Raw genomic sequence first — 21,454 nt, forward strand, 5'->3', positions numbered from 1 at the left:
CTTCTATAGCAGTTACATTAAGCAGGTAAGTCATCTTGGCAGCTATAAGTCTAGCTCGTTAGTAACTTTTCTTTTGAACCATTATCTTGTCCTTTTCCCTTTGATCTGTTATCTTGCCTTTCAGCCAGAAGCATGCAGGCCTTATTACTACCGCTTTATACCGGTTTGAGCGGTGTTGCAACTGATAACTGACTGTTACACATTCCATTCTCTGTTACTGGCTTGTTAGGTCGATTAAAGTTCAAACATGGAGGAGCTTTGGTTCATTTAGGCCTAGTGCAGGAAGGCTTCATCGACACTCGTGGTCTTCCACCCTCCCGAGTTACCTAGGGTTATGCCTAGTGACACCAACAGTCTGGAGCTCGAGCTCTCAAGCCCCCTGCCAGGCTTCAGAGGCCAAACTCCAGCCGAGCTACAGTGTCTACAAAGCTATTTTTAGAATGCCAGTGTGAGCCCTGCTAGCATGAGTGTGTGGACCCGAGCTAGGAGGCTCACTCCCAGATACAGTATAGCCATGCCTGGACAGGCTAGCTCCAGTGCATTAATCTGAGTACTAACTTGAACTAGGGTGGCCAGGTGCCTGGTTTTCGAACAGAAAGTCTGATTGAAAAGGGGACCTGACAGTGTCCGGTCAGATCTACTGACTGGACACCCAAAGTCCGGTTATTGTGGGTGGGGGAGGCGGGGAGGCGCCGAGTCATCATCCACACCAGCCCCTATTTAGCTGGGGCTGCATCCTACGTGCATTGGGCGGCTGCAGCTCCCAGCCCCGGCTGCACAGGCAAGTACCTCCCGAGGGGAAGAGCAGCGAGCGACGGGGGGAAGGAGAAAGAAGAGCAAATGGGGGTGGGGCCTCAGGGGGAAGGGGCAGGGAAGGAGCAGGACCTCAGGGGTAGAGGCGGTGCAGGGATGAAGCCTGAGGGGAAGGGGTGGGGCTGGGACTGGTCTTCAGGGGGAAGGTGCGGGGCAGGGGTGAGGAAGGGGAGGTTCCGGCACTCCTGCTGGAGTGTCCATTTTTTAAATATTACAAAGTTGGCAACTCTAACTTGAACTAATTTTTGCAGTGAAGATGAGCCCTAAATTATTGCCTTATTTCAGCCCACACAATTGTCTGTTTCTATTAGACTTAAGGAGAAAATATACTTTTGAACAGGCAAATAAATATTATGTTTTTTCATGTTTATGTGTATAAACTGACAAACATTCCACTCCTGATAGGTCATGGAACCCATTTACGATGTCCTCTACTAGCAACACAATGATGGCCCTAGATGACTGTTTCCTCCGTATTATAGTGCCAGAAGATAGTAAATCAGAAAGCTACACAAGAAGCAGAAGCAGTAATGAATCTCCTAGGACCAGTAAGAGCACCAGAAGCAGCAGTAGTAGCAGAATTAATGATTATAGTAGGTGCAGTAGAGAATGTGAAAGTGAAAGTTCTCATGTTAACTATTCTGATGATTTTCTCACTGACTATTCTGAATCAGCTGGCAATAGCAATTATTTAGAACTGTCAGGAACCAAAGAGAAGAAACTACAGAAGAAGAAAAATAGGAAAAATGGTCAGCCAAAAGGTAAAAAGAAAATTGTTCTTGTTTCCCCACTAATAAATTAGATTTTTGACAATAGCCAAATAATATACATATGAAGATTGGTACTATCCCCACTTCTTGACAGTTTTTGTCTTAATATGTCACATAAAATAAAAATAAGTTTTTGCTTTAGGTCTATTTCAGTCTCATTTGTCAGCCAATATAATATTGAATTAGCCGTATTATACAAAATATATTCCTTCTGTGTAAACACTAACAATAAAGAAAATATCCCCCATCAAACCCACATTTTTACTTTCATGTCTAGAAATGGATTTCCTTAATTCTCACCATTCAAGTGCACAAAGTGACTGTAAAACTCAGGTGCCAACTCCCACCCCTGTCCAAGACCCTTGCAGGGTCCCAAAAACTTGTCCAGCCCGAGCCTGAACATCTACATTGCAATTTTATAGCCCTGCAGACCTAACCCTGCAATCCTGAGTCAGCTGACATGGGTCAGCCATGGGTCTTATTGCAATGTAGACATACCCTTTGGGCCTTCTTCCATGCAGCCCCATACAACTGGAATTCCCAATTCCCATGACCTCATCCATCATGTCTCTACCCCCTTCTCCTTCAAGCCCCTCCTTTTGAGATACTTCTTCCAAAAGGCCTGTAAAACCTAGTCTTTTCCTCAAAGAATTGTTAATAAGACAGGCTGGAGAAAATAAATAAAACTAGACAACTCAATAGTCAAAAATCATGGAATTAACAAGACACCAGCTAACTTCACTGTGTAATCACTTGTTTGCATAATCCCATCCCCAACCTTCATCTGTAACATGATCCAGTGTCTGGAAGTTAAAGCTAGACAAATTCAGGCTGCAAATAAGGTGTATTTTTTAACAGTGAGGGTAATTAATCATTGGAACAATTTACCAAGGATTGTGGTGGATTTTCCATCACTGGTAATTTTAAAATCAAGACCAGATATTTTTTTAAAAGCTATGCTCTAGGAATTATTTGGGGGGAAGTTCTGTGGCCTGTTACACAGGAGGTCAGACTAGAAGATCACAATGGTCCCTTCTGGCCTTGGAATCTGTGAATCTATGAAGTTTTCTACTTAGAGCCTGCTCTTGTAAATAGTTCATATCCAGAACTCCCATTGAGTTCAATGGGGGGAGGGATAGCTCAGTGATTTGAGCATTGGCCTGCTAAACCCAGGATTGTGAGTTCAATCCTTGAGGGGACCATTGAGGGATCTGGGGCAAAAATCTGTCTGGGGATTGGTCCTGCTTTGAGCAGGGGGTTGGACTAGATGACCTCATGAGGTCCCTTCCAACCCTGATATTCTTGGAGGAAAAAAACAGGACCTTGCTCTTAGATTGCCAGCTCTTCAAGGCAGGGACCCTGAATGCATATTTATCTTGAAAATGGCTAGGAGATTTTGGGTGCTATATAAATTATAATACTAATTCTCTAGCAATGCACTTACTGGAATGCCTTAGAGCTGCTATGAAATTGAATTTATGCATAAAAGCAAGGAAAACAGTCAGACTTACAGTCCCAACCCTTTAAATTTTCAGTTATACTTCAGAAAGGGACATTGATGCTTAGTAGTGGTACCCTTAGAATTTCAGGCTGTCAAGAATATTTATAAAATATGGTATATATAATGGAAAACTGTATAAATATTCTAAATGCCTGATAATTTAAGCAACACTACATTTGTGCTTATAAGCTATTTTTTATTTAGTTCAAATCAAAAGATGGTTTGAAAGTGATACAGTTGTGTATAGAATTCCTAGATGCAGATTTTTAGGGTGTGTACTAATACCATCACTTTGTTTTCTGAATTTTTGCAGTAAGTTATTGTTTTCTTCCTTCTTCATCATGAATTGAATTTTCCTAATCTAGGGCCTTATCCAACTCCACTGAAGTCATTGGGAGTCTTTCCATAGGGAATTGTATCAGGCCCATACAACCCAATCCTCTGACAAAGCACACATTGACTTCAATGAATTACTGAGACAAACTTTGTTTCAGGTGGTGCTGGGGAGACCGTCCTGTAGGCACATCCTACCAGCCTCAAAGAAAGCCTAATTTGTCTCAGAGAAAGCTGTTACTGGAATATTAGCACTAAGGCTATCTAGAGTGAAGATGGTTCCTGGGGGAAGATATTGATCAATAGAATGAGGAAGTGAGGGAACCTTTGGACCTCATATGGACCTGGCTTTAGTTGTGGCCAAATACTGCCAGGAAAAATCCATGCTATAGATGTATCAGCACAAAATATTTGAACAGTGAAATTTTAGTACAGATTTTGGACACTGTGCCATACATACTGCCTTTAAGTAGCTTAGGATAACTAGTTATGAGTAAAGATATGCACTGATTTTCCTTTCTGTACCACTAAATGATATGTAAGTCACTATTAGTTTGTTTTGGTCTGAATGCAGGAGGCAAGAAGTTGCCACCTAAGAAGATGCGATTCCAGAATATTTCATTTTTAAGTACTCAGAATAATATGATTTCCCAGAAAAAAGATGCTACGGCTCAACGTATATTATCTGCAAGACTTCACAAAATTAAAGAGCTGAAAAATGAACTGTCTGACCTCCAGCATAAACTAGAAGCATCAAACTTAGAAAACCAGCTTCTGAAACAGCTTCAGTATCGGCACTTGAAAGCAATAGGTAAATATGAAAATGCGGAGAATAACTTGCCTGATCTTATAGCAAAACATTATAGTGAGGTAAGATCTCTAAGGGGACTCCTTAGGAAGTCTCAGGAACAGGAACGAAATACATCCCGGAAGCTTAGAGAAGTTGAAGCAGAGCTGTTAAAGACTAAAGATGCCTTGCAAGTATTGCAGAAACTTTCAGAAGACACGAATCTTGCAGAGAGAGGGGAACTTACACATAGATTATCAATCCTTACAGAAAAAATGGAAGCCAATGATAAGAGAATACAGGTAATATGGAACATGTCCTTGTATTTTTAGAACTATAATAGGAAACATTTTTGTGAAAGAATAATGCAAGATTATTAATCAATGCATATAAAATGAATATTTATAGTGCAAGCTAACAATACAGAAATTCAGATCATTTGTTTTAATCCAAAGCTTTCCAAAGTTTAGTGATATTATGAATGAATTACCCATAACTTTAATAAAATCTTGCAAAAATGTATCAGTGGATTAAATTTGGAAATAAAGATTAGTCAAATTGTTGCCCTATTACCTTTAAAAATATGACATACTACTGGAGAGCTGTCTCCAAGTCTCCCATTTACTCGTTAGTACAGGTGTAGTCAAACATATTGCAGCTGTTGACTAGTGAATTAAACATGAGTCGGGAATCCTAGTCTTAGCTCTACCACTGATTTGATATGTGACCTTGGGCAAAAGACTGAATTTATTCATCTGTTAAAAGGATGGACAGCGTTTAAGGAGGGTGATGTGAGACTTTATTAATGAATATATCTAAAGTACTTTGAAATTCTTGTATGAAATGTGCAGTATAAGTGCTAATATTATTATTTATTTCAAGGGTTTTTTTTGGCAGAGTTAATATTTAATTAATTTATATTGTGACTGCCATTGTGATATCTAAGGGTATTTGACCAAAACTAATAAAAACAACTGTTGCCAACATTTGAGTAGACAGCACCCTTGTTAGGATGCAATATTCTTCCAGAAGGAAATGGAGGGAGGAGAAGCACAAAGAAATAATAATATATAATGGAGATTCAGTAAAATGAGAATTGGGAGAGTAGCCATTGGGAAGAATACAAGAACAATTGCCTCATGAATTCATAACACTATTTCCCCCTTATTTCTGGGTGTGGCGATCCCCTAAAACCTACCTCAGAGCTAACATGATCCCATCTGCCCACCTTTGATGCCTCTCCCCCTCTGCACTACAGCGACCTGTCTCCAGTGGAGAGGGTTGTATATTGTTCTTTCTGAAGCTCATTAACACTGCTCTTGTAGGAAGCTGCTAGAGAGCTATGGAGGATGTTCCTTCCTTACCCCCCAGGGTTGGGCATACTGCCTTTGCAGTGTTCCCAGGAACTTAGGAGTTGAAACACCAAGTATCACAATGCCAACTTTTAGGCACCTAGAAAATCACAGAAAAAACTCTGTGATTCACAAAGCCTGAATTTGGTGCCTAGGCTCCTATACAATGAATGGGAGAGATAGGCAACTTAGAAAGCCAACACACTAGGCAGGGAGCCATCTAAGCTAGCCAATAGGAAATGCTGATGAGAGGAGTGTTTGCTGCGCCCCAATCTCTCTCTGAGATAGGCACCTAAATCTGGGCTTCAGGGAGGTGCCTAGGTCTGTTTAGTGATCCACAAATGGGAACCAGGCACCTAATGTCAGGTGACCTAGGCCCTTCTTGAAGAAATGAGTTGTGCGCCTGCCTCACACCACACAAAATGGCCACCAGAGGAGTAGGAGGTGGTGGTGGTGCCCACCATGTAACTTTAGCTCTGGGTTAGAACACTCACCTTGTGCTCTTAACTACTGAGCCGTGGGATATTCTGATATGGGGCTCTCTCAATCTCTCCTTTGAAGCTGTTCCACTGTAGATTAAATAATGAAAGAGTGACTGGACCTAGGGTCTCCCATTTGGGTGCCCTAACACACCACACACTGGAGCATACGGTCAGAGAGTGAGTGAGAATGACTCTCAGTCACTGTTCCTTAGGGAACTGATTGGCAGGATCTCCTGGGAGGCTAATATGAGGGGGAAAGGAGTCCAACAGAGCTGGTTGTATTTTAAAGAAGCTTTATTGAGGGCACAGGAACAGACCATCCCGATGTGCAGAAAGAATGGCAAATATGGCAGGCAACCAGCTTGTCTTAACAGTGAAATCTTCGGTGAGCTTAAACTCAAAAAGGAAGCTTACAAGAAGTGGAAATTTGGACAGACGACTGGGGAGGAGTATAAAAATATTGCTAGAGCATGCAGGGGTGTAACCAGGAAGGTCAAGGCATGATTGGAGTTGCAGCTAGCAAGGGATGTGAAGGATAACAAGAAGAGTTTCTACAGGTATGTTAGCCGCAAGAAGAAGGTCAGGGAAAGTGTGGGACCCTTACGGAATGGGGGAGACAACCCTAGTGACAGATAATGTGGAAAAAGCTGAAGTACTCAATGCTTTTTTTGCCTTGGTCTTCACAGACAAGGTCAGCTCCCAGACTGCTGCAGTGGGAAACACAGTATGGGGAGGAGGTGAGCAGCCCTCAGTGGTGAAAGAACAGGTTAAGGACTATTTAGAAAAGCCAGATATGCACAAGTCCATAGGTCCAGATCTAATGCATCCAAGGATGCTGAGGGAGTTGGCTGATGTGATTGCAGAGCCATTGGCCATTATCTTTGAAAATTCATGGCAATCGAGGGAGGTCCTGGACAACTGGAAAAAGGCAAATATAGTGCCCATATTTAAAAAAGGGAAGAAAGAGAACCTGGGGAACTACAGACTGGTCAGCCTCACTTCAGTCCCCGGAAAAATCATGGAGCAGGTCCTCAAGGAATCCATTTTGAAGCACTTGGAGGAGTTCAGAAGGTGATTGGGAACAGTCAACATGGATTCACCAAGGGCAAGTCATGCCTGACCAACCTGATTGACTTCTATGATGAGATAACTGGCTCTGTGGATATGGGGAAAGCGGTGAATGTGATATATCTTGACTTTAGCAAAGCTTTTGATACAGTCTCCCACAGTATTCTTGCCAGCAAGTTAAAGAAGTATGGATTGGATGAATGGACTATAAGGTGAATAGAAAGCTGGCTAGATCGTCGGGCTCAACGGGTAGTGATCAATGGTTCGGTGTCTAGTTGGCAGCCGGTATCAAGTGGAGTGCCCCAGGGATCGGTCCTGGGGCCAGTTTTGTTCAACATCTTTATTAATGATCTGGATGATGGGATGGATTGCACCCTCAGCAAGTTCGCAGATGACACTAACCTGGGGGGAGAAGTAGATACGCTGGAGGGTAGGGATAGGGTCCAGAGTGACCTAGACACATTGGAGGATTGGGCCAAAAGAAATCTGATGAGGTTCAACAAGGACAAGTGCAGAGTCCTACACTTAGGAAGGAAAAATCCCATGCACCGCTACAGGCTGGGGACCGACTGGCTAAGCAGCAGTTCTGCAGAAAAGGTCCTGGGGATTACAGTGGATGAGAAGCTGGATATGAGTCAGCAGTGTGCCCTTGTTGCCAAGAAGGCCAACTGCATATTGGGCTGTATTAGTAGGAGCATTGCCAGCAGATCAAGGGAAGTGATTATTCCCCTCTATTCGGCACTGGTGAGGCCACACCTGGAGTATTGCATCCAGTTTTGGTCCCCCCCTTACAGAAGGGAGGTGGACAACCTGGAGAGAGTCCAGCAGAAGGCAACGAAAATTATTAGGGTGCTGGGGCACATGACTTACTAGGAGAGGCTGAGGGAGTTGGGCTTATTTAGTCTGCAGAAGAGAAGAGTGAGGGGGGATTTGATAGCAGCCTTCAAATACCTGAAGGGGGGTTCCAAAGAGGATGGAGCTAGGCTGTTTTCAGTGGTGGCAAATGACAGAACAAGAAGCAATGGTCTCAAGTTGCAGTGCGGGAGGTCTAGGTTGGATATTAGGAAACACTATTTCACTAGGAGGGTGGTGAAGCACTGGACTGGGTTACCTAGGGAGGTGGTGGAATCTCCATCCTTAGAGGTTTTTAAGGCCTGGTTTGACAAAGCCCTGGCTGGGATGATTTAGTTGGTGTTGGTCCTGCTTTGAGCAGGGGATTGGACTAGATGACCTCCTGAGGTCTCTTCCAACCCTAATATTCTATGATTCTATGACTTTGTAGGCTGGTGGTTAGAGCACCCACAGGGGAGATCCCCAGGTCCAGTAACCTCTCCTCCATTCACTCCATTATTTATCCACAAAGGAACAGCTTCAGCTTCAGATTGAGAGAGCCCCACATCAGAATATCCTGTAGTTCAGTGGTTAGAGAACCCTCCTGAGAAATAGGAGATTCCCCTGCTCAAGTCTGTTCTCACCCTCTGGCAGAGAGGGGGGAATTGAACCTGCATTTCCCACATCCCAGGTGAGTGTTCTAACCACTGGACTAAAAGTTATAAGGTGGGCACCACGCCTTCCTCTTCCAATTGGATTTTGAAGGGGTCCCAGTCTGGAAGGGAAGGCACCTACTGGATCAAGCCCCATATGCAATTTAGGCAGCCCAATGCCTATCTTCCCCCAGTTCATTAATCACTCTGGGCTTAGGTGGGAGGGAGCCATCTGGACTCCCAGAGTGGGGCAGTGGTGGGCATGTCCCAGAGTCTAAAACTTAGGTGCCTAGGGAACTTTTACAGTGGAAAGTTAAGCGCCGAGTGAGTTTAGGTACCTACAGGCAGGGCTGGCTTTAAGCCGATTCAGCCGATTCCCCGGAATGGGGCCCCGCGTCTAAGAGGGCCCCGCAACGTCCGGGGCTGCTGGCGGAGCGGAAAAAAAAAAAAAAAAGCCGCGTCCTGCTTCTCCCCCCTCCCTCCAGCGCTTGGGCTGCCATACAGCTGATCAGCGCAAGCCTGGGAGGGAGGGGTGAGGAGGAGGAATGCGGCGTGCTTGGGGAAGAGGCGGGGCCAGGGCAGGGATTTGGGGAGGGATCCAATGGGGAAGGGAGGGGGTGGAGTTGGGGTGCGAGACAATTCGCGTCCCGGTGTGGGGCCCCGCACCTGCTAAAGCCGGCCCTGCCTACAGGGTTAGGCAGCAGCCAAGCAGAAGTGCTGCCACACATGAGGCTTTAGGGGCCTAACTCTGGAGTTTAGGTGCCTAAAGTGCCTCATGGATATCTTTACTTTTACTCCTTCCAACTTAGATGTAGATCATTCAAACTTGAATTCATAACAGTATCAAACACAAATATTTTAGTTAAAAAGTAATGGCTTACAGAACTGTTACAAAATAATGTCCCTGAGAGAGTGTAATAAAGGCATAGGATGAGAGAAAATAAAGAGGATTCCGTGCTTTTAATGTCTCATACTTCTTGACTCTCATTGTCTTTATGGGGAAAGCCTCCATCTCCGATTTTTAATAAAATCTCAGAACAGTGAAGTCTTCCATTTACCCTCCAGAAATTAATTTCTACTCTATCAGAAGAATAATTGAACTCAGCTGCCATTCTGAAAGTTGTTTATTTGTAGAACCCCCACTGAGAGTCAGTAAAAAGTCTTGCTCATGGAGACTTTGCAGGATTGGGTGCTTAGTTTATAACTTTGATACCGACACAGTGCATTGCAATTACAGTTTATCCTCTGGGTTCTAAATGATACAGGACCTGATTCTCATTTATACTGCCAGAGTGGTGTAAAGGGGCCTTAATGTAAATGAGAATCAGGTCCTGATGATCTCCCAAAAAAGACTGTATTGGATTAACACATCAGGAATTTAGTATATTGACTTATTTTTAATTTTTGAATACTTATATATTGATTTTGTTTGGTAAACTTTGTTTTGAAACCAGCTTTTATTAATTTTAGATGTAAATGGAGACACTGCATTTTTGTTTTATTACAAACTTATAATTTCAGATTTTATTTACAGTAGAATATGATTATTAGAAGTTTCATTTTTCATTATGTTACTCTGCTTATTTTTTAAACATGATGTGAATTGAAATTCTTCAGCAGTTACAGTGAGTATACCTACATGGTTAAATATATAATGTTTCTAGGGCTTAGAAAAACAGCTGAAGTTGAACAGTAGCATCTTTAGTCGTCAATTGGCAGCTGAAAATAGAAAGACTGTAGCAGCTCGGACAATCACAAAGAATTTGCAAATGGAAATTAAGTCTCTTCAACAAAAAATTAAGGTACCCAAGGTTTAAAAGAGGTTTATTCTTTTATAAAAGTGCCACATGTCTTACGTTATATATTCCTGTTACCTTCGTTATATTCTTAAATAAGATAACTAAGGAATATGTAATGCAAAATGTATACACTGCAAAAATATCAAAAAGTAAAATAAATGAAATTATCATTCCATCTATTTGTCAGAATCTGAAGTAGATCAATAACTAGTAGAATGCAATTAACAATATCGGCCTGTTACTATTTGATGAATCTGGATCAGCATGTTATGCTACAACTTTATCAGGGTCCCACAGGGGTTGGTCCTGGGTCTAGTCCTATTCAATATTTTCATTAATGACTTGGATAACGGAATGGAGAATATGCTTATAAAATTTACTGATGACACTGTGACGGGTTGCCCCTCTTAGGATGCCACCTGATGTGCTGAGATACCACTGAGCCCACCTGTTCTGCCAGCCTGGGTACCCTTTTTATCTGTCTTGCTGAGCCAGGCTATTAAGCCTCCTCCAGCACACACACAGGCAGGGCCAGACCCAACTGCAGAACGCTGAGATCAGCTCTGGGAAGACTCATCTTAAGGGACTTGCCCCAGCACTCAGGTGACCACCTCTCTTGGAGTGCAGACCCAAAGGTATATTATGAAATCCGCCTCCTCCCTCAATGTGGAGGAAGGTATGCACAACCTCTTAACCCCCCACCCCATTATGAATTGCACAAACAGGGTTATATTATAAACAAGAAATAAGTTTATTAACTACAAAAGGTGAATTTTAAGTGGTTAAAGAGATAGCAAACAGAACAAAAGAGAGTATTAAGCAAACAAAACACATAAGCTAAGGTTGTTTCACTAAAGAAATTGGTTACAAATAGTAATTTCTCACCCTAAATATTGTTGCAGTCAGATTACAGAAAGTCTTGAAAGGCAGCTGCACTGGTCTCCAGCTTGAGACCTCAGGTATTATTACTCACAAGCTAGACCCCTTCCAGCTTGGGATCAACCCTTCTCCCCCCAGTTCAGTTCTTGGTTCCATGTGTTTTTCAGTGTCTTTTTGTGTGAGGAGGCAGAGGAGAACCATGATGATGTCACTCCCCTGCCTTATATAGCTCTTGTGTAAGGTGGGAACCCTTTGTCTTCCAGTGGAAAAACACTGGCATTCCAAAAGGGGAGGTGGGGTATCCCGAACCAGGATACTCGGACCCATGTCTCTGCATGGCTGTGGCAGCCATTGATCGTAGGCTGTCTCGAACGTCCACAGGAAGACTAAGCTCTTTTACAGTCCATTGTCTTTGCTAATGGGTCATTAGCGCTGTCTGGCTTTCTCATTGTTGTAATTGAAGGGCTAGTTGGGGTGACACCCAAAGTAGCCCTTTGAAATACAGATACATAGTCAATATTCCTACTTCAGATACAGAAATGATACAGGCATACAAATTGGATAATCACATTCAGTAAATCATAACCTTTCCAATGATACCTTACAAGACCCATCTTGCATAAAGTACATCTCAATGATGTCATACCCATATCATAAGCATATTTCCATAAAGAATATGGTGTGTAATGTCACAGACACCACGCTGGGAGGGGTTGCAAGCACTTTGGAGGACAAGATTAGAATTCAAAACCATCTTGACAAATTGGAGAATTGGTCTGAATTCAGCAAAATGAAATTCAATAAAAACAAATGCAAAGAACTTCACTTAGGAAAGAAAAATCAAATGCACAACTACAAAATGGGGAGTAACTAGTTAGGTAGTTGTACTGCAGAAAAGGATCTGGATGTCATAGTGGATCACAAACTGAATATGAGCCAACAATGTGATGCAGTTGTGAAAAAGTCTAATATCATTCTAGGTTGTATTAAAGGGAGTGTCGTATATAAGACATGGGAAATAATTGTCCTGCTCTACTTGGTACTGGTGAAGCCTCAGCTGAAGTACTGTATCCAGTTTGGGGTGCCACACTTTAAGAAAGATGTGGACAAACTGGAGAGAGTCTAGAGGAGAGTAACAAAAATGATAAAAGTTTTAAAAAGCCTGGCCTGTGAACAGGAGCGGCGCCAGGGTTTTTGGTGCCCTAGGCGGGGGTCCTTCCGTGCTCCCGGTCGTCGTCGTCAATTCTGCGGTGGGGGGGGTCCTTCCGTGCTCCCGGTCTTCGGGGCACTTCGGCGGCGGGTCCCAGAGCAAGTGAAGGACCCGCCGCAGAATTGCCGCCGAAGACCCGGAGCCGAATTGCCGCCCCCCCCCAAATCCTGGTGCCCTAGGCGACCGCCTAGGTCGCCTAAATGGAAGCGCCGGCCCTGCCTGTGAAGAAAGGTTTAAAAAACTGGGTATGTTTAGTCCTGAGAAAATAAGATTGAGGGGGCTCCTGATAATAGCCTTCAAATATGTTAAGGGCTGTTATAACGAGGACTGTGAGCAATTGTTCTCCATGTCCACTGAATATAGGACAGGAAGTAATTGGCTTAATATGTACTGAGCGAGATTAAGATAGATATTAGGAAAACCTTTCTAACTATAAGGATAGTTAAGTTCTGGAATAGGCTTCCAAGGAAGGTTGTGGAATCCCCGTCACTGGAGGTTTTTAAGAACAGGTTAGACCAGGGGTCGGCAACCTTCGGCACGTGGCCCATCAGGGTAATCCGCTGGCGGGCCGCGAGACATTTTGTTTACGTTGACCGTCAGCAGGCATGGCCCCCCGTAGCTCCCACTGGCCGCAGTTCGTTGTTCCCAGCCAATGGGAGCTGAGGGAAGCAGCGGCCAGCACATCCCTGCGGCTAGCCACTTCCCACAGTGCCCATTGGCCGGGAACGGCAAACCACAGCCACTGGGAGCTGCAGGGGGCCGTGCCTGCAGATGGTCAATGTAAACAAAATGTTGCGTGGCCTGCCAGCGGATTACCTTGATGGACCGCGTGCTGCAGGTTGCCGACAAACACCTGTCAGGGATGGTCTAAGTATACTTGGTCCTGCCTCAGTGTGAGGGGCTGAACTAGATGACCTCTCAAGGTCCCTTCCAGCCTTATATTTTTATGATTCTATGAGCTTTTTGTTAGATCCCTTTATAGGAATACTGCCAGATCAAAATTGGCCCAGAGTTTACAGTTTGTTATATTAAGCTTTGACCAAAAGGCCAATAGAAATGTTTCCATGATTTGATTTAAATTCTTACTGAAACAGTTTTGGTTTTGACAAATTAAACATTCCCCTGCAGAGTTTGCAACCCAACATCATAGCATTGTGTCAGTACATGAAACCTGAAATTGACAATGAATAGAAACAAAAATGAAAAACTCATTAGTGTATCATGAGAATAATGCAAAGGGTAAACAAATCGCATAAATAGTGAAAAGTATAATTAAAATCCTTTCAGTTTTACTAAAGGTGTTATTTATAACATAGCTATGACATATGTTTATATTTAACTATGTGGTAACAGATTATCCACTCCTGTGGAAACCACACCCCTAGGAGGGCTCTAGTCTCTAAAATAACCGTTCTGGGATTCCTCCCCCCGCATCATTCAGTTAGAAGTGGAATAGGCTGTGCAGTCTGCTTCAGTGTTGGCATATCCCTGGGCAGAGATGCCGACTTTGGGATTTCCCAGGGGGTGCAGGACCCCTTCTCTGCCCCAGGCCCTGCCCCACTCCACCAAAGACCCTGCCCCTGCCCTGCCTCTTCCCGCCCCCACCTCACCTCACCTCACCTCTTCCCGTCCCCATTCTGCCCCCTCCCCCTGCCACTTTCTGCCCCCACTCCTCCCCCTCATCCACAGCACTTTCTGAATGATCGTGGCAGGCGGGAGGCGCTGGGAGGAAGGGGGAAGAGCTGATCAGCAGGGCCGCTGGCGGCTGGGAGGTGCTGTGGGGGAGGGGGAGGAGCTGATCCACAGGACTGCCGGTGGGTGCTGAGCACCCACTGTTTTTTTCCAGTGGGTGCTCCAGGCCCAGAGAATCCATGGAGTCAGCGCCTTTGTCCCTGGGGACCTATGAGAGGCCAGGACCATCTGCACAGAAGCACCGTGCATCCATACAGCTCTGCACCAACAGCCCTCCTCCTCTCTTGTTCTTTGGCAATGTGACTGCAACAAGGGACTCCCCCTAGCTGCAGCAGCCCCCAAGGAATCCTGGGGGAGGATTTAGCAGAACAGGAGTGGGATACAATGTCTGTCCTATTCCCAGGTGAATCACAGGCCCACAGGGTACCCATGGACCCACAGAATTGATCACCCTCCTCACAGGTTGGTCCCCTCCATGTGCAGATCTGGGGAGGAGGGACAATTGCAGGACCATGAGCTTTAAACCTCACAGTGTCACTTTAATGAAAAGCTATTTTGAAATGCAGATTGTTTGCACTAAGTTTCTATTTCTATCGTAACACTTATCTGAAATAATTCCATTTAATTGTTAATCGAAGAAGGCCTCTAAAATTGTGGGTACTGTTTTCTGTGCCTCTATTTTTGATGCCCAATTTTCTGTATTTAAGTTTTTAGGTGAACAAAACTTGGCTCTTTAGCACAATCAGCAATTTGGGCATGCCAATCAACCTGATTTCTGTGCTGAAATACAGTAACTCCTCGCCTAACGTTGTAGTTATGTTCCTGAAAAATGCGATTTTAAGCGAAATGATGTTAAGCTAATCCAATTTTCCCATAAGAATTAATGTAAATGGGGGGGGTTAGGTTCAAGGGAAATTTTTTTCACCAGACAAAAAACTATGTAATTAATATATATATATTAATATATATATTATATATACACACACACAGTATAAGTTTTAAACAAACAATTTAATCCAGTGATGATTGTGAAGCTTGGTTGAGGTGGTGAAGCCAGAGGGGGAAGAGGGTGGGCTATTTCCCAGGGAATGCCTTGCTGCTAAATGATGAACTAGCACTCGGCTGAGTCAGTGGCGTAGCCAAGTGGAGGGAAGAGAGGGAGCGGGGAAAAAAAAGGCGCCACCCACTGCGGCACTTTTACTGATGGGGCAGCGCTCTGGGTCTTCGGCGGCACCTTGGCGGCGGGACCGTCACTCGCTCCCTAAGTCTTCAGCGGCACTTCGGTGATGAAGCTTCAGTGCCACCGAAGACACCCAGAGCGAGTGACGGTCCCGCCGCCGAAGACCCGGAGCGCTGCCCCGTCAGTAAAAGTGCCGCAGCGGGTGGCGCCTTTTTTCCCCCCCGCTCCCGGGTGAGTAAAATTAAAAAGGCGCCACTTGTGTTCGGTGGGGGAGCGGCCGCTGTCCGGCTCACACCCTAGCTACACTACTGGGCTGAGCCCTCAAGAGTTAGCACATTGTTGTTAATGTAGCCTCACACTCTGCAAGGCAGCACAAATAGAGGGTGGGGAGACAGCATGGCAGACAGAGACAGAGACACACACCCTGTGTGTGAGAGAGAGATGCGCATTGCCCCTTTAAGTACGCTGACTGCACTCTAAGTACATTGCCTTTTTAAGTAGATCAGGAAGTTGAGACAGCAGCTGCAGCCCACAAGCTCCCTCCATCCTGAGCCCTGTTGTGTCCCCATCCTGCTCTATATGGAGAAGGGGTAAGCGGGGGACAGGAGCAGGGGGGAGGGGGACACCCTGACATTAGCCCTCCCCCTTCCCCCACTCCTCCTGCACAGCAAGCAGGAGGCTCCCAGGAGAAGCTCCAAGGCAGAGGGCAGGAGCAGCACATGGCAATGGGGGAAGGGACAGCTGAACTGCTGGCAATTTATAGCCTGCTGGGCGGCTGCCGCACAGGGAACTTAGGGGAGCGGGGAGCTGATAGGGGGGCTGCCGGTCCACCCTGGTTCCAAGCCCTCACCAGCTACCTGCAACAGGCTGCTCTTCCTGCAAGCAGTGGACAAAGCAGGCGGCTGCCAAACAATGTTATAAGGGAGCATTGCGCAGCTTTAAATGAGCATGTTCTCTAATAGATCAGCAAGGTAACAACGAAAGAACGTTAACCGGGATGACTTTAAGTGAGCAGTTACTGTACTGTTTACACTCATGCACTCTGTACAGCCAGTAACTTAGAGATTGAAAAGTTCACCTGTTTGTCAAACTGTCCAATGAGAATGGATGCAAAGTAAGAATGAAGTTGAAGTTTGTCTTATATATTTAAGGAACGTTAAGATATGTTTCAATTTGAAAAAAATTTTTTTCAATCAGACAGCTGTCATTCTTCTCATCCTTCCTGCTCTACTGAATAATAGTTTATAAAATATGGACAAAGAAGGCATGTCATAAATAAAACGAACTGTGGAAACAAAATTTTTGCTCCATACTTCTGAACAGATTACTTGTAGACTGTGCAGTATAAGCCAATTTTAGCTTTAAATACAGAATACTTAATCTAAATAAGGACAGTGAAGAAGAAGAATGAAAGATAAACATTTATTAGAGAGGCCTCTGTGATATTATTGACATGAACTGTGACCATATAGATCAGGGGTCGGCAGCCTTTCAGAAGTGGTGTGCCGAGTCTTCATTTATTAACTCTAATTTAAGGTTTCGTGTGCCAGTAATACATTTTAACATTTTTAGGTCTCTTTCTATAAGTCTATAATATATAACTAAACTATTGTTGTATGTAAAGTAAATAAGGTTTTTAAAATGTTTAAGAAGCTTCATTTAAAATTAAATTAAAATGCAGCGCCCCCCGGACCGGTGGCCAGGACCCGGGCAGTGTGAGTGCCACTGAAAATCAGCTCGCGTGCCGCCTTCGGCACCCGTGCCATAGGTTGCCTACCCCTGGTATAGATCATTGTTGCAACCAGGGTCCTATGGTTGCACCAGGTATTGTACAGAGGTCAAGTGGGGTGTCTAGGGAAAGGTTGTAGTTTGCTGGTTATGATTATGCTGTCTGCATATGTATATCATTTTTGTAGTTGAAGTTATGAATATTGGCTATGTACTTGTATCTCAATGTGTTTGATTCTAAGTAGCCTCAGTGAAGCATTTGGTCAGCTTCTTGAGAAAGGACTATTCTCAGTAAGTGCCCAATCAAGAAACACTTAACTGACAATGGACTTTGGGAGACACCAATCCACATCTGAGCTTTCCTGGGAAAGTTCAAACTAACATGTAAACAATGGCATCGGCCTGCAAAAAGCTGAATCATTCATGGACATGTGACTTGCCCAGGTGGCTACAAACTCCATCTTGTTGCTGTGACTTTGCACAGAAGAACAAAGGGGTTTCCGCCCACAAGAGAGAGAATATAAAAGGCCCTGGAAGCCTCTCCATTTTGACTTCAGCTGGCTCAAGAGATGGCCTCTCCACCCGCAAGAGATGCCCGAAAGAAACTGGAACAAAGGACAGTAACTATGGGGGTGAGAGTGATTGCTGGACTCAGACTAGAAAGGAGTCCAGTCTGTGAAAGAAGCTTATTGGAACATCTCTGGGGGTGAGAGTTCATCTGTAATCAGTTTCTTAATGTATTAGGCTTAGACTTGCGTGTTTTGTTTTGCTTGGTAACTTACTTGTTCTGTCTGTTATTACTTGGAACCACTTAAATCCTACTTTTTATACTTAATAAAATCACTTTTTGCTGATTAATTAACCCAGAGTAAGTAATTAATACCTGGGGGAGCAAACAGCTGTACATATCTCTCTATCAGTGTTATAGAGGGCGGACAATTTATGAGTTTACTCTGTATAAGCTTTATACAGAGTAAAACAGATTCATTTGAGGTTTGGATCCCATTGGGAGCTGGGTGCTAGAGACAGGAGCACTTGCTAAGCCGTTTTCAGTTAAGTCTGCAGCTTTGGGGGCATGGGTCAGACCCTGGGTCTGTGTTGCAGCAGATTAGCATATCTGGCTCAACAAGACAGGGTTCTGGAGGCCCAAACTGGCAGAGAAAACGGGCTCAGAGGTAGTCTCAGCACATCAGGTGACAGTCCCAAGGGGGTCTCTGTGGCCCAACCTGTCACATCTCCATCTCTTGAATGTAATGTTATTAAAAATGGATATGAAAGAACGTAGGTGTGTGTTAAGGTTTAAAAGATATTAGAATTCAAATTCTGAGTTAGATCACTGAAGAAAATGAGATTGCTAGTTCTCATTTATGAACATCACAGGCTCACTCCCATTGGCACAATTCACCATGGTTGACAGTTTCTGTCCAAGAAAGGCTTTGGACTGGAATGTGAGGATTTTCACATTTGAATTAGGATCAAAGTGTATTAGTACAGCAATGTGTTAAACCTTTTATAAGGTGTCTGCCTGCAGAGCGTTTGTCTCAGGCCAGAGCTACTTGTTCTCTATTTTCAGGAACATTATTACACTCATTAACATTTTTTTAAGATGAGGCACTGGAGTTGGTGAAAGGTAATCATGAAGTTTGATAGTGTGGATCTTTTTTTAGGAAAAGGAACGAGAAGTTGGTATAAAAAATATCTATGCAAATCGGATGCTTAAAAGTCTACAGGACAAAGCTGACCCAGTACCTCGCAAAAAAGGTACTGTATATCTGTAATATTTTTATTTTTATATATTTTAGTGTTGAACTTGCATTGCTTTATAATTGGGACATAATGGGATACATTTTCTAAAACAGCGACCTAAATTGCACCTGTAAATATGCAAAATGGGTTCTTGCGCATGCAGTTACCCATTTGGACACACAATTACTTTTCTTTGCTCATATGGCTGCAACTAAGTAGCCCATTTCTGAATATTTAACTCAGTTTATGTAAATGAACTTTGGGCCAATTTTTACCTTTAGTTAGTGACATTTACATAGACTGTACAGTATATGATACTGTGTCTGTTAATACTTACAACAGTTTTGGAAAATAAAGTGTAATAATGATGAGACGTAAGCAGTGTTTCTGCCTTAAGTACATAATCTCTGCATCATTACATTATTAGCATTCAAACAGTATTTCATATTACTGCATCATAGATTTTGCATAGTATGTTTGAACATAGCTGTGCCCTCTAACATCACTGTAGTTAAGGTTATGTCAGGGTTTTATTTGTAAAATCTGGTAAGTATTTAAATTTATAATTTGTCTGCAAAAATTATTCTGGCCTGAAATTTAGCATTTGATTAGTCTAGTAGCAAATTTGCCTTACCCATTTCTTAAAAATCAGATGGGCAGTTTTAAAATGATATAAACACTATTTCTGATGGCGTGTGTGTAACCAAGTATCAGAGGGGTAGCCGTATTAGTCTGGATCTCCAAAAAGCAACAAAGAGTACTGTGGCACCTTATAGACTAACAGACGTATTGGAGCATAAACTTTTTTTCACCTACGAAAGCTTATGCTCCAATACGTCTGTTAGTCTATAAGGTGCCACAGGACTTTTGTGTAACCAAGATAACTCAAAAACTAAGATAAAATACCAGCATTTCTTATCCAATCTTTACAAGTTAGTGGTTTTAGAAAATCAGATCTCTGGGATTCAGATTGCCCCCTAAATCTAATTGGGTTTCTGCTGAGTCAGCCAATCTGAATCAGACAGAGCCAACAACATCCTGAGAATTTTGGTGAGAAGTCCTCTCTGTGATGTCACAGGCCTTCGGTACCTTTGTTTCAGGTAGCTTTTTACAGCAATTGCACTTCAGCTGAAACTGTTTCTGTGAAGAAAAATTTCAGTTGGAAGCTTTTACTCTTATATTTGCTCCATAAGATCAGTAAAGGTTTGGACAAGGTTTGCAAGAGGTGTGTTGCAAATTTCTTCAGTAAATACTGCCAAATATCCTGCTAAGAGGACAGGAGTAAGATATTTCTAGGCTGCTGCATGCAATCCAGTCAGAGGCTTCCCTCTCCTCAGTTCTAATAAGGTAAAACTCTGTACCTCACGCTACACTTCATCCAGCTCAAGCCTCACTCATTTCTACTCTCAATTTATAGAGATGTTTCACATGGCTATGGAAGAAATCCATTACACGCTTATCTGCCTGTCACGATATCCGATCACTGAATTATATCTCTTGTCACCTCTCCCTCTGCCAGTCATCATGTGCAATAAACAAGGATGGTTATTGCAGTTTTGTTTGACACTTTCCACCCCGATCTAATTGTCATATCCAACAGTGTCTTTTGTATATATGTTAAATGTTCAATATCTTATGAATGCATACATGAGTTATTATGTGTTTATGTTGTTTGTCTGATAGCCCTTGTTATGTGATGCTTCCTTCCATTCCACAAGTTAGAATGTTTTTGGAGAACAGAAAGTACTGGATTTTTGCTGTTGTTTCTAAAATATAGCATAGGTGTTATAAAATATGCATGATACTGTATGAACTCACTGCAAATATACAGATGTTGTTTTAATTTTTTTTCAATATTCATTTAATGAATAGTTTCCTGAATGATTCTATCATTTCCCCTAACTGACATTTCAAATAGGGAGGAACCCTTTTCTAGGAGGGCTGGTTTCCAGTCACAGAGAAGGAAACATTTCTTGGTGTTTACTTACAGTGCCATGTAAATAATAATAATAATTAATAATAAAAACAGAGGACCCAAATAGAAACTGGATGAACAAATTTAAAATAAATTAAGGACATTCAAATGGCAACTTCAAAGGCTATTTTCCTAGCCCTTAAGCCCTGGAGACTCTGTTATACATTAATCTCAAAGATGCATAACTTCCCATGGCCCTTTCCCAGCTGAAGCTTCTAAGGGTATGCCTACACTACAGTCAGCACAGTGCCGCTGTAGCACTGTAGAATAGGTGCTTCCTATATTGATGGAAGGGGTCGTCAATGTAGGTAATCCACCTCTCAGGCTTGTCTACACTTACCGGGGGATCGATGCGTGGCGATCGATGCATCAGTGGTCGATTTAGTGGGTCTAGTGAAGACCCGCTAAATCGACTGCAGATCACTCTCTCGTTGACTCCTGTACTCCATTGGATCGAGAAGAGTAAGGGGACCCATTGACATTGCGTAGTGTGGACCTCGCGGTAAGTAGATCTAAGCTATGTCGACTTGAGTTACGCTATTCACATAACTCAAATTGCGTGGTTTAGGTCGACTTTTCCCTGTAGTATAGACAAGGCTTTGGCAGTAGCCAGGTCGATGGAAGAATCCTTTAATCAACTTAGCTGTGTCTACAC

At 43.3% G+C, this 21,454-nt stretch overlaps 1 protein-coding gene across 1 annotated transcript in view; it reads left to right on the forward strand.

Moving 5' to 3' along the window:
- Window positions 1-247: 247 nt before the first annotated feature.
- Window positions 248-21,454, forward strand: part of LOC113406391 (lebercilin-like protein) — a 33,576-nt gene continuing 12,369 nt past the window's right edge. The window contains exons 1-5 of the mRNA XM_026651039.1: window positions 248-261; window positions 1,219-1,574; window positions 3,992-4,506; window positions 10,255-10,392; window positions 18,746-18,839. Of these exons, the coding sequence (XP_026506824.1) occupies window positions 248-261; window positions 1,219-1,574; window positions 3,992-4,506; window positions 10,255-10,392; window positions 18,746-18,839 (1,117 nt within the window). The remainder of the gene's footprint in view (window positions 262-1,218; window positions 1,575-3,991; window positions 4,507-10,254; window positions 10,393-18,745; window positions 18,840-21,454) is intronic.

This window comes from Terrapene carolina, unplaced genomic scaffold, assembly GCF_002925995.2.
Source record: "Terrapene carolina triunguis isolate 2854851 unplaced genomic scaffold, T_m_triunguis-2.0 Scaffold30, whole genome shotgun sequence".
Classification (NCBI taxonomy): Eukaryota; Metazoa; Chordata; order Testudines; family Emydidae; genus Terrapene; species Terrapene triunguis.